The following is a 12,079-nucleotide window of genomic DNA, read 5'->3' as shown; positions in this document are numbered from 1 at the left end:
AACAATAGTAATAAATGCATTGTTTTAGTCAGAAGCTGTTCGTACACAGACATGTAAGCTCTCAAAGTGTAGTCTCGGTGCACACACGCTGGATATTGTGTTTTCAACACATTCACACACCCTCTCTTGTATCCACACACCTACACAGATGCATGATCAGCTCTTGTTGCACTTGTCTGATGGGGCTGACTCTCTAATGCATCTATCCCGTGTACTTAAGCTCTGTAGCAATCTGCAATAGTGCTGTGCTGGCTTGTTTATTGGCAAAACTGTTGGCTTCTCTCACTCTTCTCCCAAATTCCTCCCCTCTCTTTCCTTTCTCTCTGTTTTACTTACACTATTGTTCTACCTCTCTCACCCCGTCTCTCTCAGAATATTTGTTTATCCCAACTTTATTGACTTCTCTCTCGCTGCCAGCTTTCCCTCTTGGATGCCAACAGCTCAGCCAAAGATGCTGCTGCTTTTTCATTTCTACAGCTGGCACAGTGCAGTACGATGAGGCCCAATAGGGTCAGTGCTGTGCCTGGATGTCTGAATTAGTCAGCCTGACACACATGCACACACACACTGCTTTACACTGAGCTCCAGATAGTTATCGATTAGAGATTGATTGACCGGCTCCTTGTTAGAAAGATCTCAATGAGGCCTCCAGGCTGGCAGGTAAAGTTGCTGACTCCTGTATCACACACAAACAGTGTTAGTTTACAAGCATGCACATATACACATGGCCAGTTGATGAGTTGTATATATTGGTGATTTGAGGCTTTGTTAATGAGACGGGGGGTTTGTTGTGTTGCTTTGCAGCTTCACACCCAGGTTTCACTGGCACTGAGAGGAAAGCATGGAAGGTTGGACACATAAAAACAGAGAAGGACAGATGGTTAGGAAAGAGACGAAGGATGATGATGCAAAATTTAAGAAAAAATCTAACAAAAGCAGATGGAAGATGTTTGTTCAAATGACACGTAGCTGGTCCTGTTGAGTTTGCAGTAACTTTTCACTGGTTAACCAGACTTTTAGTGAAATGCAATACATTACAGGAGACAATCAGATTTATTTTTGCAGTGGAGCAGAAACATCGAGAACAGTGCCTTGATAAGCTACGGAGTGGTTTACCAAATGACCAATAAAAGTTGAAAACAGTTGCACAGTTGAAGTTGTTTGCTAGTCTACATTATCACCTTGTTTGATTTACCACTACTTACCATGTCTTCATCTTTCTCCAAAGCACCATAACGTAGAAAAACCTCCACCGAGTTTGTTGACCTGCATTCGTCCGTGAACTATGAAGTTATTTCAAAGTGAATAAATGATATTTGACAGTAAATTAGGCCCTGGATGATTAAACATCTCCTCACATTACTATATTACAAAGATGGAATGATCTCATTAAGGAAAGGTTTGCCTATGTGCTTGTCATCTCACTAACCAATCAGCGCTGCTCTCCTTGACCCCAGGGTCAACAACCTCAGACAACCTATCCCGTCTGGGGTTGCTTCCTTGACACAATTTAATTGGACACAGGGCAGGAAGTGACAGTCAGGCGTCCCATCATCTGTGGAGTATAATTGGTGGGTAGGACTGGTGCCAGCCAGCCAACCAGAGAGGTCAGAGATAATGATTATGCGCCACATCTCTGGTGCAGGTGGGAATTGATGAACGTTAATCTGATATTTGATTAGTTTGTGAAGGGGAGGGTTGGTGATCAGAAGGTAACATAAACAGGTCCACACAGCATTTACCATGTACATAAACACAGGCACGGTTACTAACACATGCAATCAAATCACTCACGGACACACACACTGGAGGCCCTCGAGGGCCTAAATAGACAGATGGGAGGTTGATGCTAATGGGACACACGGCTAAATGGACTAAATGGACAGGATAAACACTGTTCCCGAGGAAACCAAAGGACTGGCTGTGTGTGAGTGTGTGAGAGAGAATCAGAGGAAAAGGAAAGGCTTGTGTCTGTAAACTGTAAGTTATTAAGGTACTATGTTATGTTGGTTACGTCTGTGTGATTGGGTTTTGACGAGGTTTCAGACCCGTGTGTGTTTGTGTGTGTGAGAGAGCAAGAGGGAGACTGTGGTCAAAGGGAACGTATGCTTGTTTAAATCTTGTAAATCAGGCTGTCAAGGCGATAATAAGAACCACCTACACTTCTCTCCTCTGGCAGACACATTTATATACACACACCTCCACATGCATACAAGAGCATGATCTCAAGGAAAAGTTCTGTGTAACCAAAAATAAACGTCATCCATTTGCACTAGTCTATATACTTCGTTATATATTTATTACAAGACATGTCTCATTAGCCAGGGAAGTATTTGTAACCTGGACATTATAATTATTCAGATAAAATAGAATATAGTGGGATGAATGCTATTGATTCAATTCAATTTTATTTGTTTAGTGCCAAATCACAATGGAAGTCATCTCAAGGCACTTTACAGTGTTTGAGGTTTAGGACTTTACAGAGTATGCGATTGCATAAAAAATATTTAGAAAACCATCCAACAATATTACTCATATCACCTGAAGGAACACATACTGGTATAAACCTTTTTTTGTATCTGAGTGAAGGTCTTAGATTTATGTGCTGGGTTAAGACGCTTCTGTGGTGACCAGGAGAGTACAATATGGGGCATGCACACACAGACTTTTGAGTCCTGCACATGTACCCTGAGAGTTAGATGTCCCAGGTACAGCAGATTAATTCCAGCTGCTAGACTTTGTCTATTTGCGTAGAAGTGGGAAGGAGAGACAAGCTGAGGACACAAACCCATAGATTAGTTATTCAGCAGCCTTTCCTGTGTATGTGTGTGTGTGCGTGTGTGTGCGTGTGTGTCGGCCTGTGGAGAATGGGAATGGATGACGGCTGTCTGAGCAGGCCAATGACGAGGGCTAATGTGATAGGATATAATGGATGACCCCTGTAAAACGACCCACTTTTCTTTCCTTCCAGCTCTCTCTCTCTCTCTCTCTCTCTCTCTCTCTCTCTCTCTCTCTCTCTCTCTCTCTCTCTCTCTCTCTCTCTCTCTCTCTCTCTCTTTCTTCTTGCTCTGTCTTTATGTCTCTCTCCCTCTGCCTGTCAACGGGTGATGATTTAGTGGACCAGGTCACCACACTGCTTAACACTGCGGTCACTATGTTTGAGGAATAGAGGAATGGACACAGAGCGAACAAGAGGCTTTTCAGTTTTGTATTTTCTCAGGGCCAGTCATTCAGTAAAGCTTTGAACCACCTTTGTCTCCATTGGATCTTTTGTCTGGCTAAGTTCACACTTGACTCTGACCTAAACAGGTTCATCTTACTTCTTACTTTACTACTTTTTATTAAAGGACTTAAGGGATAGGCTCTGATATTTTAAAGCCCCTCATACACTACAATAACTTATTTAGACAAGTTAATGGTTACAGTCATTAGTTGTATATGATAATGCTACTGTTGTTGAAATAGTGGTTTTATTTTATTCCAATCTTCTGATTCTACTGCAACAGATGTAGAAGAAACCCCATTTTCTGCTACTAGTGAAAAGAGAAGTGTCTCAGTTGGAAATCAAGATTCCTTTTGATTCCAGCCTATCCAACTGTACTTGTGTATACATATCACTGCTTTGTTTCTCACAGACCCAAATTATTTGGTCTATTTTTCTTTTACTTGATCTGAAATATTTCTGTATTTCTCTGTTGTCTTTTCATCCTCTTTCTCTACACAGTCAAAGTGTTAGCAGTAATTGCCAGGCAGTTAGCTCTGAATGTGGCTTATTGGTCATAATACAAGAGAGTGTCTGCCTTGTTCAGAGTAACAGCTACAAGCCACATGATCTATAAGCCTTTTCTGTCTCTCTTTGTCTCTCTGCCCCTCTCTAATTAGCTCTCCAAATCAGTGGGGATTTATTTTGTCCTGCCATGCCAGGATGTGTTGGAGATGTTCTGTTGAGATCACATTGTCTGGCTCACTCAGGCTTTAGTTATAACGTCCTGCCTCCATCTGTTGTAAGAATGTTTTAGGGCTGCACAGAAACAAGAGAATCAAACCTACCTGAAGTATTTGAAATAAGCAACCAAAATGTTGTTACGTGCAGGGTCTGCTAATTTCTAACTTGTAGTTTTACAGTAAAGGTAAAACTTGCAGCCATAGTGCTTTGGTCTTTTTAAAAAAAATATTGCAAGAAGAGTCATGTACTGAACAGTTGCTAATACATTGAAGTAGTTAGTTAAGCTTTATGGAAATCTCATTGAGATGAATATTTGTTTTTCAAGAGAGACCAGAGTACAATTAACAACAATGCAGCACATGTACTATGTACAAATCATAAAAATAAATCTAAATCACCCACCAATTATCAAATCCAGGATCTTGAGAATAAGCTGTGTCAACAGCTGAGCAAAAATGGATATTGTAAATGTATGATCTATAGACATCTACCCATAGCTCCAAACTCACAATTTGTGGAACATACTTACATACATAAAAATGAAAAGCCGTGTGAATTGTTCTGCAGTAGTGGATCACCCATTGAGTTGCTCCGTTTCAGTGAATCTACTGGTACTGCTCTATACAGAACTGCAGACATATTTCTTGTGATATTTGTTAATCTAGAACAAAATGCCAGAGGCTTTGTCTTGCAGCCACCACTGAATAAGATTCTCAAGTGCTTTGTTCAGTCTTAGGGACTGTGTGTTGGAAAATGGTGTGGAGTGGTGGATTCTATCAGTTGAGGATATCTGGTGCCCTTGTTTACTCTACTCAGATCCCACTCCCCACATTCTGCTAGGAGACAAATGCCGTCTGGAAACTTGGCAAACATGCCGGAAATGAGATTTGTTATCACCTCTGTGTTGTGGTCTCACTGGCATACAAATTCAAGAGCCCGAGAAGAGTGTGTGTGTGTGTGCTACTGTCTCTCTGCACTCGCATGGGTTTGTCTGCACACACCCAACAGATACGTTTGGAATTTTTTCCAAGTGTTTTGTGATGTAAATCTGTAAGTGCACCCATGTGTGTGCCCTTTGTAAAGCAGCTGCATTGTATCAAACAATCAGACCTGCAGTGTCTCTGTGGACATTGCGCCTGGATGGATTCATTCTTCATTCAGTAGCTAATATCGTATATTATACCAAGAGGCAAAGCTGCAAATCCTATTTGTCCCCAGTCACAGCAATGAGCTTCAAACGCCACATAATGAGGGAATAATTGAATACTTATCAGTATCAATCATGGTTGTATGAATATGTGTGTGTGTATGTATTATTTGTGTAGATGTCTATCATGGGGTTCCAACAATGCTGTGCTTCAAAATACATGCTGTATATCTCCTGTCTCTTTGTGTCTTTCTACTCGAAAGAGTGCAAAGAAAGAAAAGTGCATCCATCTGTTTTGGCATCTTTGTAAGTGTATTGGTATGAGTGGCATTTTCCAACATATTTTTTTTTTAGTAGCTATGCTGTTGTGTCCATGTGTGGAGCAGAACACACATATTTACACTCGCTGGTTGAAGAATAGCTTAAATGACCTTAGAATTATTATAGACAGGTTATTCATGTTCACTTTGTTGTGTGTGTTAATTTACTGGGAGCTTTTGACACTTCAAGGCCTCTGGACGCCCAGATGACTGGTGTAATGAAATGCCTCAACATAGAAACAGGAGTTTGACACAGGCTGCAGTCCAACACAACCAGAACATAAAAACAGTGCAGCTCTGACAGGGCTGTCTCAATACCCTAATTTACTAGAAGAGTACAGTACAATGTAGTAGTCTTATAAACACCAATGGTTGATGCCTTAATCTGAATGAATTTAAGAAGCCATGTAGGGAACATGTCAGAATAAATAAATGCAGTTATATGAATCAACAAAGAAGAAAACTAAACGCAAAGGTGACTTAAACTCAATTAATAGCCACTACCAATAACAATCAGTGTGTGGAGAAACATTTGTGTGATTGGTGTGACAGATGCTAACCAAACAGCAGATTGGACAGCCTTAGGTGTTGGGCATTCTGAAGGTGTTACTACTGTAGGCAGGGACAGTCGGAGTAGTCCTGTGAAGACTTACCTCTAAAAAGTTCTTGATCTAGTTGATGTATCACTTTGTCCTGCACTGCTGACACTAAAAAGAATACTGATTTATTTTCTGGACGTACATAATGCTTGACCAGATTTTACATTAAAATAAAATTTTGACTTTTACTTTTGTGCTGAACTGTTAAATGTACTGTCACAGTCACCCTTTTCATCTGCCTCCTCTCATTTTGGCATTTACCATTGAGGCTCCCAAAAGGCTTCTTTTTAACTCCTTTACACTCTTTATGGGAGATTAAGAGAGACAGTAACCCAGTAGGAGTCAGGCCCCCTCCCAGCAACTGAAAGAGTTTTCAGTTGCTATGACCTTGTGAATTTAGTGACATTTTGCTTATCATCCTAGGATACTGTTACACATTGACCTTAAATACAACACTTCTTGTGACACATATGGTTCAACACAGTGAAATCCTGTTGTTTGTGCACCTGAGAACAGTCAGTAAGACTTGGAGGTCCTGTCCAGAAATAATGTTTCTTAGTATCACTGATTAAAACATAGATCAGACCTACACCTAGCCTTCTGTGGCATTGATTAAACCATCTAGTTAAGTTACAGGTGGGCTAGACGAACATGCTGCATTACATCTAGGAAACGGTGTCAGTGATGTTACACAAGAAATATGTTGTTTGGCAAATTCACGTCAGCGGGTTCTGGTGTGTGTGTTTTAGTCAGGTGAATATTTTAACACATGCATTTAACTTGATGATATCATGAATTTGTATTTGTAAATACTTTACACCAAGAAAAAACACTCTTTATACCTGGACTGAACTGGAACACGCTTTAGTCTAAAATACTGGACTATCGTGTGCTATAGCATTAAAGGTGTCTGCTTCTAAGAGACCTGAAATGATACTGCATAGTATATGTTATCAAATTGATTTTGTGGATTAATAAAACACAAATGATGTTCCAACATACTGTCCAAAAATAAGCAATGTCATGCCACAGAATATTGAATACATGCGACAGCAATGTGTCATTATTTGCAGATGTGTTGACATTGCTATAATTTAGTCTCTGCACAGCTGATGTGTAATTGCAGCCATAGTAGCAGCGAGCCACTCATTGTGTTGTGAAACCCGTCATTTGCGCAGGAGTGCATCTGAAATCAGCAAACAGCACATTACACAGATATTTCCAATCCATCTAACAGGACAGGCAATTTGAGCTTGCAGGTGTTACTTTGGTTGAGCTGCGTTCTGTGAAGCATAATTCGCCATGTGATTGGCTTCATTGTTGTCACTCTCATTTTTTTTCTCCTGGGCGTTTGTGTGTGTCAGTCCAGCTAAATGGCTGGATGGATGAATGGATGTTTGGATGTGGTGCCTTCCCTTGAGGCTAGATAAACACGGGCATATCCAATATGGACTGAAGGCCTTGACAGATACTCCCAGGAAACACTAACTTTGTGTCTTCTTATGATTTAGTTAGAATTTCACACAACCTGCTAAGATCCTTGTAACTAGAAAACAGTTTTCTAACTACCCTCTCTCCTTCAGACACATAAACATGCAGAGCTCTGTCTTTTCTCTCCCCTCCGTTTGTTATCCAGTTAGTGGCGTCTAGCATGGCACTGCTTGTTTACAGCACAGCAAAGTTAATTAGCCGTTTTATGGCTGATTTACAGCCGACAGGCAGACAGAGAAGATGGCCACTGCCTCGTCCTTGTTGCCCACTCAAGGACTTGTCAAAGGGGCATTAAACACACAACATATGCATGAGCACACACACAAGTGGTGTGTTGGACCAAAACAAACATGACTGTCTTTTATGCATGGTAACATATACAGGGTTGAACACAACATGAAGTCTGTGTGTACACTGAACATCCGGATGTATATATATATGTGTGTATATTTACTAGACTCTAAAACTGAAGACGCTGCTGAACAACACTCCGTTTTTCTGTCCGGACTTAATTCCACTGTCTAGACTGACTGATCAGGTCTCAACACGCTCACCTTGACCAGTTTGAGGCTTTAGGGGAGAAAGAGCAGCGAGAACTCATCATATGACACAAACACACACATGGACCCAAACTACATCTGTGACATACTAAGAAATGTATTCACCAAACTTATTATAATAAGAAAAAATAAGTCAAAAGAGAAGCTGTCGACTCTCAGCGATACAATATGAACGATCTTTGTTAATGTTGGTAATATAAACTAACAACACAATAAAATGTGGTGCACTTCACTTTCAAAAGGTTTAAAAAGGTTTAAAAGGTTTAAACAGGTGAATATTATCTTATGTAAAGTTCCCACACACACACACACACACACACACACACACACACACACCCCCACACACACACACACACCTTCTCACCTAGGCTCTTACAAATCTAAGCTGACATCAGCAGGAGGCTAACAGCATTGCTAGCAAGCACACACTGTCATCTGAGTAGTGTTAGCGTAGCAGTGACAGCTAACAAGAGAAGACATCACATTAGCCAGCACGGCAGCGTGCTAGCAGAGCAGTTACTGCCGCCGGAGCCCCCGACTACACTGATGTAGCTACAGGTGTAGTATTCATTCATGCTTAAAGAGTCTGACACCAGCAAGCGTGTAGCCGGCAGCACGCTAGCAAACCACCTGACAGCTAGGTAATGTCAGTGTGCTGCTTTGTCTCAGCAACAGGGGAGGACACAGAGAGTGAGGAGAGGTCACAGAGTGAGGAGAGGTCACAGAGAGTGAGGAGAGGTCACAGAGAGTGAGGAGAGGTCACAGAGAGTGAGGAGAGGTCACAGAGTGAGGAGAGGTCACAGAGAGTGAGGAGAGGTCACAGAGAGTGAGGAGAGGTCACAGAGAGTGAGGAGAGGTCACAGAGAGTGAGGAGAGGTCACAGAGAGTGAGGAGAGGTCACAGAGAGTGAGGAGAGGTCACAGAGTGAGGAGAGGTCACAGAGAGTGAGGAGAGGTCACAGAGAGTGAGGAGAGGTCACAGAGAGTGAGGAGAGGTGAAAGAGTGAGGAGAGGTCACAGAGAGTGAGGAGAGGTCACAGAGAGTGAGGAGAGGTGAAAGAGTGAGGAGAGGTCACAGAGAGTGAGGAGAGGACACAGAGAGTGAGGAGAGGTCACAGAGAGTGAGGAGAGGTCACAGAGTGAGGAGAGGTCACAGAGAGTGAGGAGAGGTGAAAGAGTGAGGAGAGGTCACAGAGAGTGAGGAGAGGACACAGAGAGTGAGGAGAGGACACAGAGAGTGAGGAGAGGTCACAGAGAGTGAGGAGAGGTCACAGAGTGAGGAGAGGTCACAGAGAGTGAGGAGAGGTGAAAGAGTGAGGAGAGGTCACAGAGAGTGAGGAGAGGACACAGAGAGTGAGGAGAGGTCACAGAGAGTGAGGAGAGGTCACAGAGAGTGAGGAGAGGTCACAGAGTGAGGAGAGGTCACAGAGAGTGAGGAGAGGTCACAGAGTGAGGAGAGGTCACAGAGAGTGAGGAGAGGTCACAGAGAGTGAGGAGAGGTCACAGAGAGTGAGGAGAGGTCACAAAGAGTGAGGAGTGATTTTTTTTATGATCTCTTCTTTCCATCTGTTACCTGCAGGTTTCATTTGCTAATTAGAAAAGAAGGGCGGAGCACATTTTCCAGTTTTGTCTTCAACACCTTGACCACTTGTTTTCCTAAGGGTCCTTATTTTCTCATCAATACCTTTCTCTGCTTTACTGTGTTTGCTTCTGCAGTGGCTGCATTTTCCCACACAGATATATTAATGCTCATTTCATGCAATTCATCTTTGTGGAGCAAATCATCTCAGGCTGTTAGAAAGTTTTCCTCTCCTGCATAGGTCACAGTCTGCAGCCCAGATTCTGCCTCGACCTTCCCAGCATAGGTTTCACTGATCTGTGTGTGTATTGGAGGCTGCACCAGACAGATTTTGTCCTGAAACAAAAAGCAACATACTGATGATTAAAGCCTGGCACATAATCGGTCAGAAATGAGTTTGTTTTGCGTGAAACAGGTGGCCACCCCGGAGCTAAATGTAGAAACAAACCCCATTAACATGTTGGTAGTGAAGTGGAAAAAGCTGGGAAGCAGGGCTCTTGATGGAGAGTGGAGTCTGGATGAGAGTGCACGGAGCATGTTGTTTTTGTACTAATAGCAAGTCAGGTATAAACGCATCTAATGTGCAGACTTCTCTGTGCTGGTGCTTGTGAGTTTTGATGAGTACGTCTTTCTGTGTCCATGTGCCCAGTGTGTCTCTTCAGTTTTTCCTGTTTCATGTGTTTGTATCTGTTTGTTTTTTCACTCGTGGTGTTTGGATCTCATGCTGATACAGGCCTTGCTGTTTTCCTTTGTTCATCTTGAATTTCCTCATTAATGAAGTTTGCCTGCCCTCCTCTGACTCCCTCCCCCCACAACCTGCTACTCCTTCTGAGGGTCTATCTTCTATTCTGCTTTGAACTCTGCTTCCCACTTTTCCCCTTTCCTCCTCCTGTCGCTTCACTTCCCCTTTACTTTTACCTGTCAGGTAAAATCTACAGCATAAACGGGTTTAAGGAAGAAACCTCCCAATCAGTAACTACTGTTAAGATGCCCTACAGTAAGGTGTTTCACCCCCTGTTGATCCAAGCAGAGCTGCTCAGGGACTAACAGTTGGGGGCTGTGGTCCTCTTATTCATTAATAATACAGTTTTACTGTCAGAAATGTAACAGAAAACAACACGTTGAATTAAATATCTGTTTTCTGTCTCTCTCTATAGCAGCTGATGAGAGAGCGACAACAGATGGCCAGTCGACCCTTCGCTTCAGTTGATGTTGTGCTGGAGGTGGGCGGTGACCAAGAGGAGCTGGTACAGGTCAGCAAAAAGACACAAACACAGATACACACAGAAATAGACACAACCAAAGAACACACACACACAGTAAACACAGGTGAAATCATGGTGCCTTGCCGAAATCTTGCCACCGTCATTGAGGACAGCAGGATCATTTGCATAACCGCTCCTGCTCACATAATTGCAGCACTTGGCAGATTTGACACAGAGACGTTGTACTGTTAAGACACATAGACACAAACACGTCTTTGGCCCTGAGACCTGCTGCCATGACTGTGTGTGAATACATTGGATGCTGCCAATGTAAGCAAACTGGTGGTGCAACAGGTTGCATTCACTGGGCATTGGGAAAAAGAAAACATCTATTTAAGGCTGCTTATCTTAATTTAAATACCTTACACAATCATGTGGGTGTTTTGAGTCATTTTAACTAATAGACTTCTGATATTCAGGTTTCAAGTACCACAGGCTAGTGAGTAGTCAGAGTTGTGTTGTAATGTTTGATTCGGTATATATTGATGGCCACTGTGAAAATGTCAGTACAGTCACCTGTGATTGGAGGTGACCAGAGATATGATTATTAGAATAGTGGAGGTTCATAGAGACAGTTTGACATCATCTGGTTTGCTTGAATAAGCCTGGAGCATCCTGAAGCACAGTGCACAGCCAAGTTAGCATTGACCCTTGTGAATTCAGAAAGAATAGCAATGTCTGTGCCATTGTTTGCTGATTATCCATACACACAAGACTACTGTGATGGAATGAAATTATTTCAGCCAGTCTGAAATTATGTGTCTCAGTGGAATGAACTGAATCAGTAGCTTTTTGCATTGGAACTCAAATAGAATCACCATTGTCAAATCAGTCAGAAATAATTATGATGGAGATACTCCATACAGCCACATAGGTGGCTGCCCAGCGTTCAACCTAATGAACTTACAGGTATGTACTGAATTGAATGTAATTGTGAAAGCGTCTCTTCAAGTATGTGATAAACTATAGCAGACTTACCTGCCGGCCTTTTCACACAGTTCATACAGCACACACAGCAAGGATCTTCTGTTGATGATGGAGGAACCTCAGGGTTGTTGGTCTGCTTGAAAACCTGATGAAACTATTTTTTTGTTTATTGTTTGAACATCTGCTAAGCGGCTGTGCACAACATGGCTCACACAACATCCATATTAAACTCCAGGTTCTGATGTC

The 12,079-nt window shown here is 42.3% G+C and overlaps 1 protein-coding gene across 2 annotated transcripts in view; it reads left to right on the top strand.

Moving 5' to 3' along the window:
* Positions 1 to 12,079, top strand: part of atrnl1a (attractin-like 1a) — a 181,647-nt gene that overhangs the window by 135,404 nt on the left and 34,164 nt on the right. For both annotated transcript variants that reach the window (XM_026356595.1, XM_026356592.1), the window contains one exon: positions 10,799 to 10,894. In XM_026356595.1, the coding sequence (XP_026212380.1) occupies positions 10,799 to 10,894 (96 nt within the window). The remainder of the gene's footprint in view (positions 1 to 10,798; positions 10,895 to 12,079) is intronic.

This window comes from Anabas testudineus, chromosome 15, assembly GCF_900324465.2.
Source record: "Anabas testudineus chromosome 15, fAnaTes1.2, whole genome shotgun sequence".
Lineage (NCBI taxonomy): Eukaryota > Metazoa > Chordata > Actinopteri > Anabantiformes > Anabantidae > Anabas > Anabas testudineus.
Note: the sequence above shows the minus strand (reverse complement) of the source record. Positions and strands in the feature narration are given on the sequence as shown.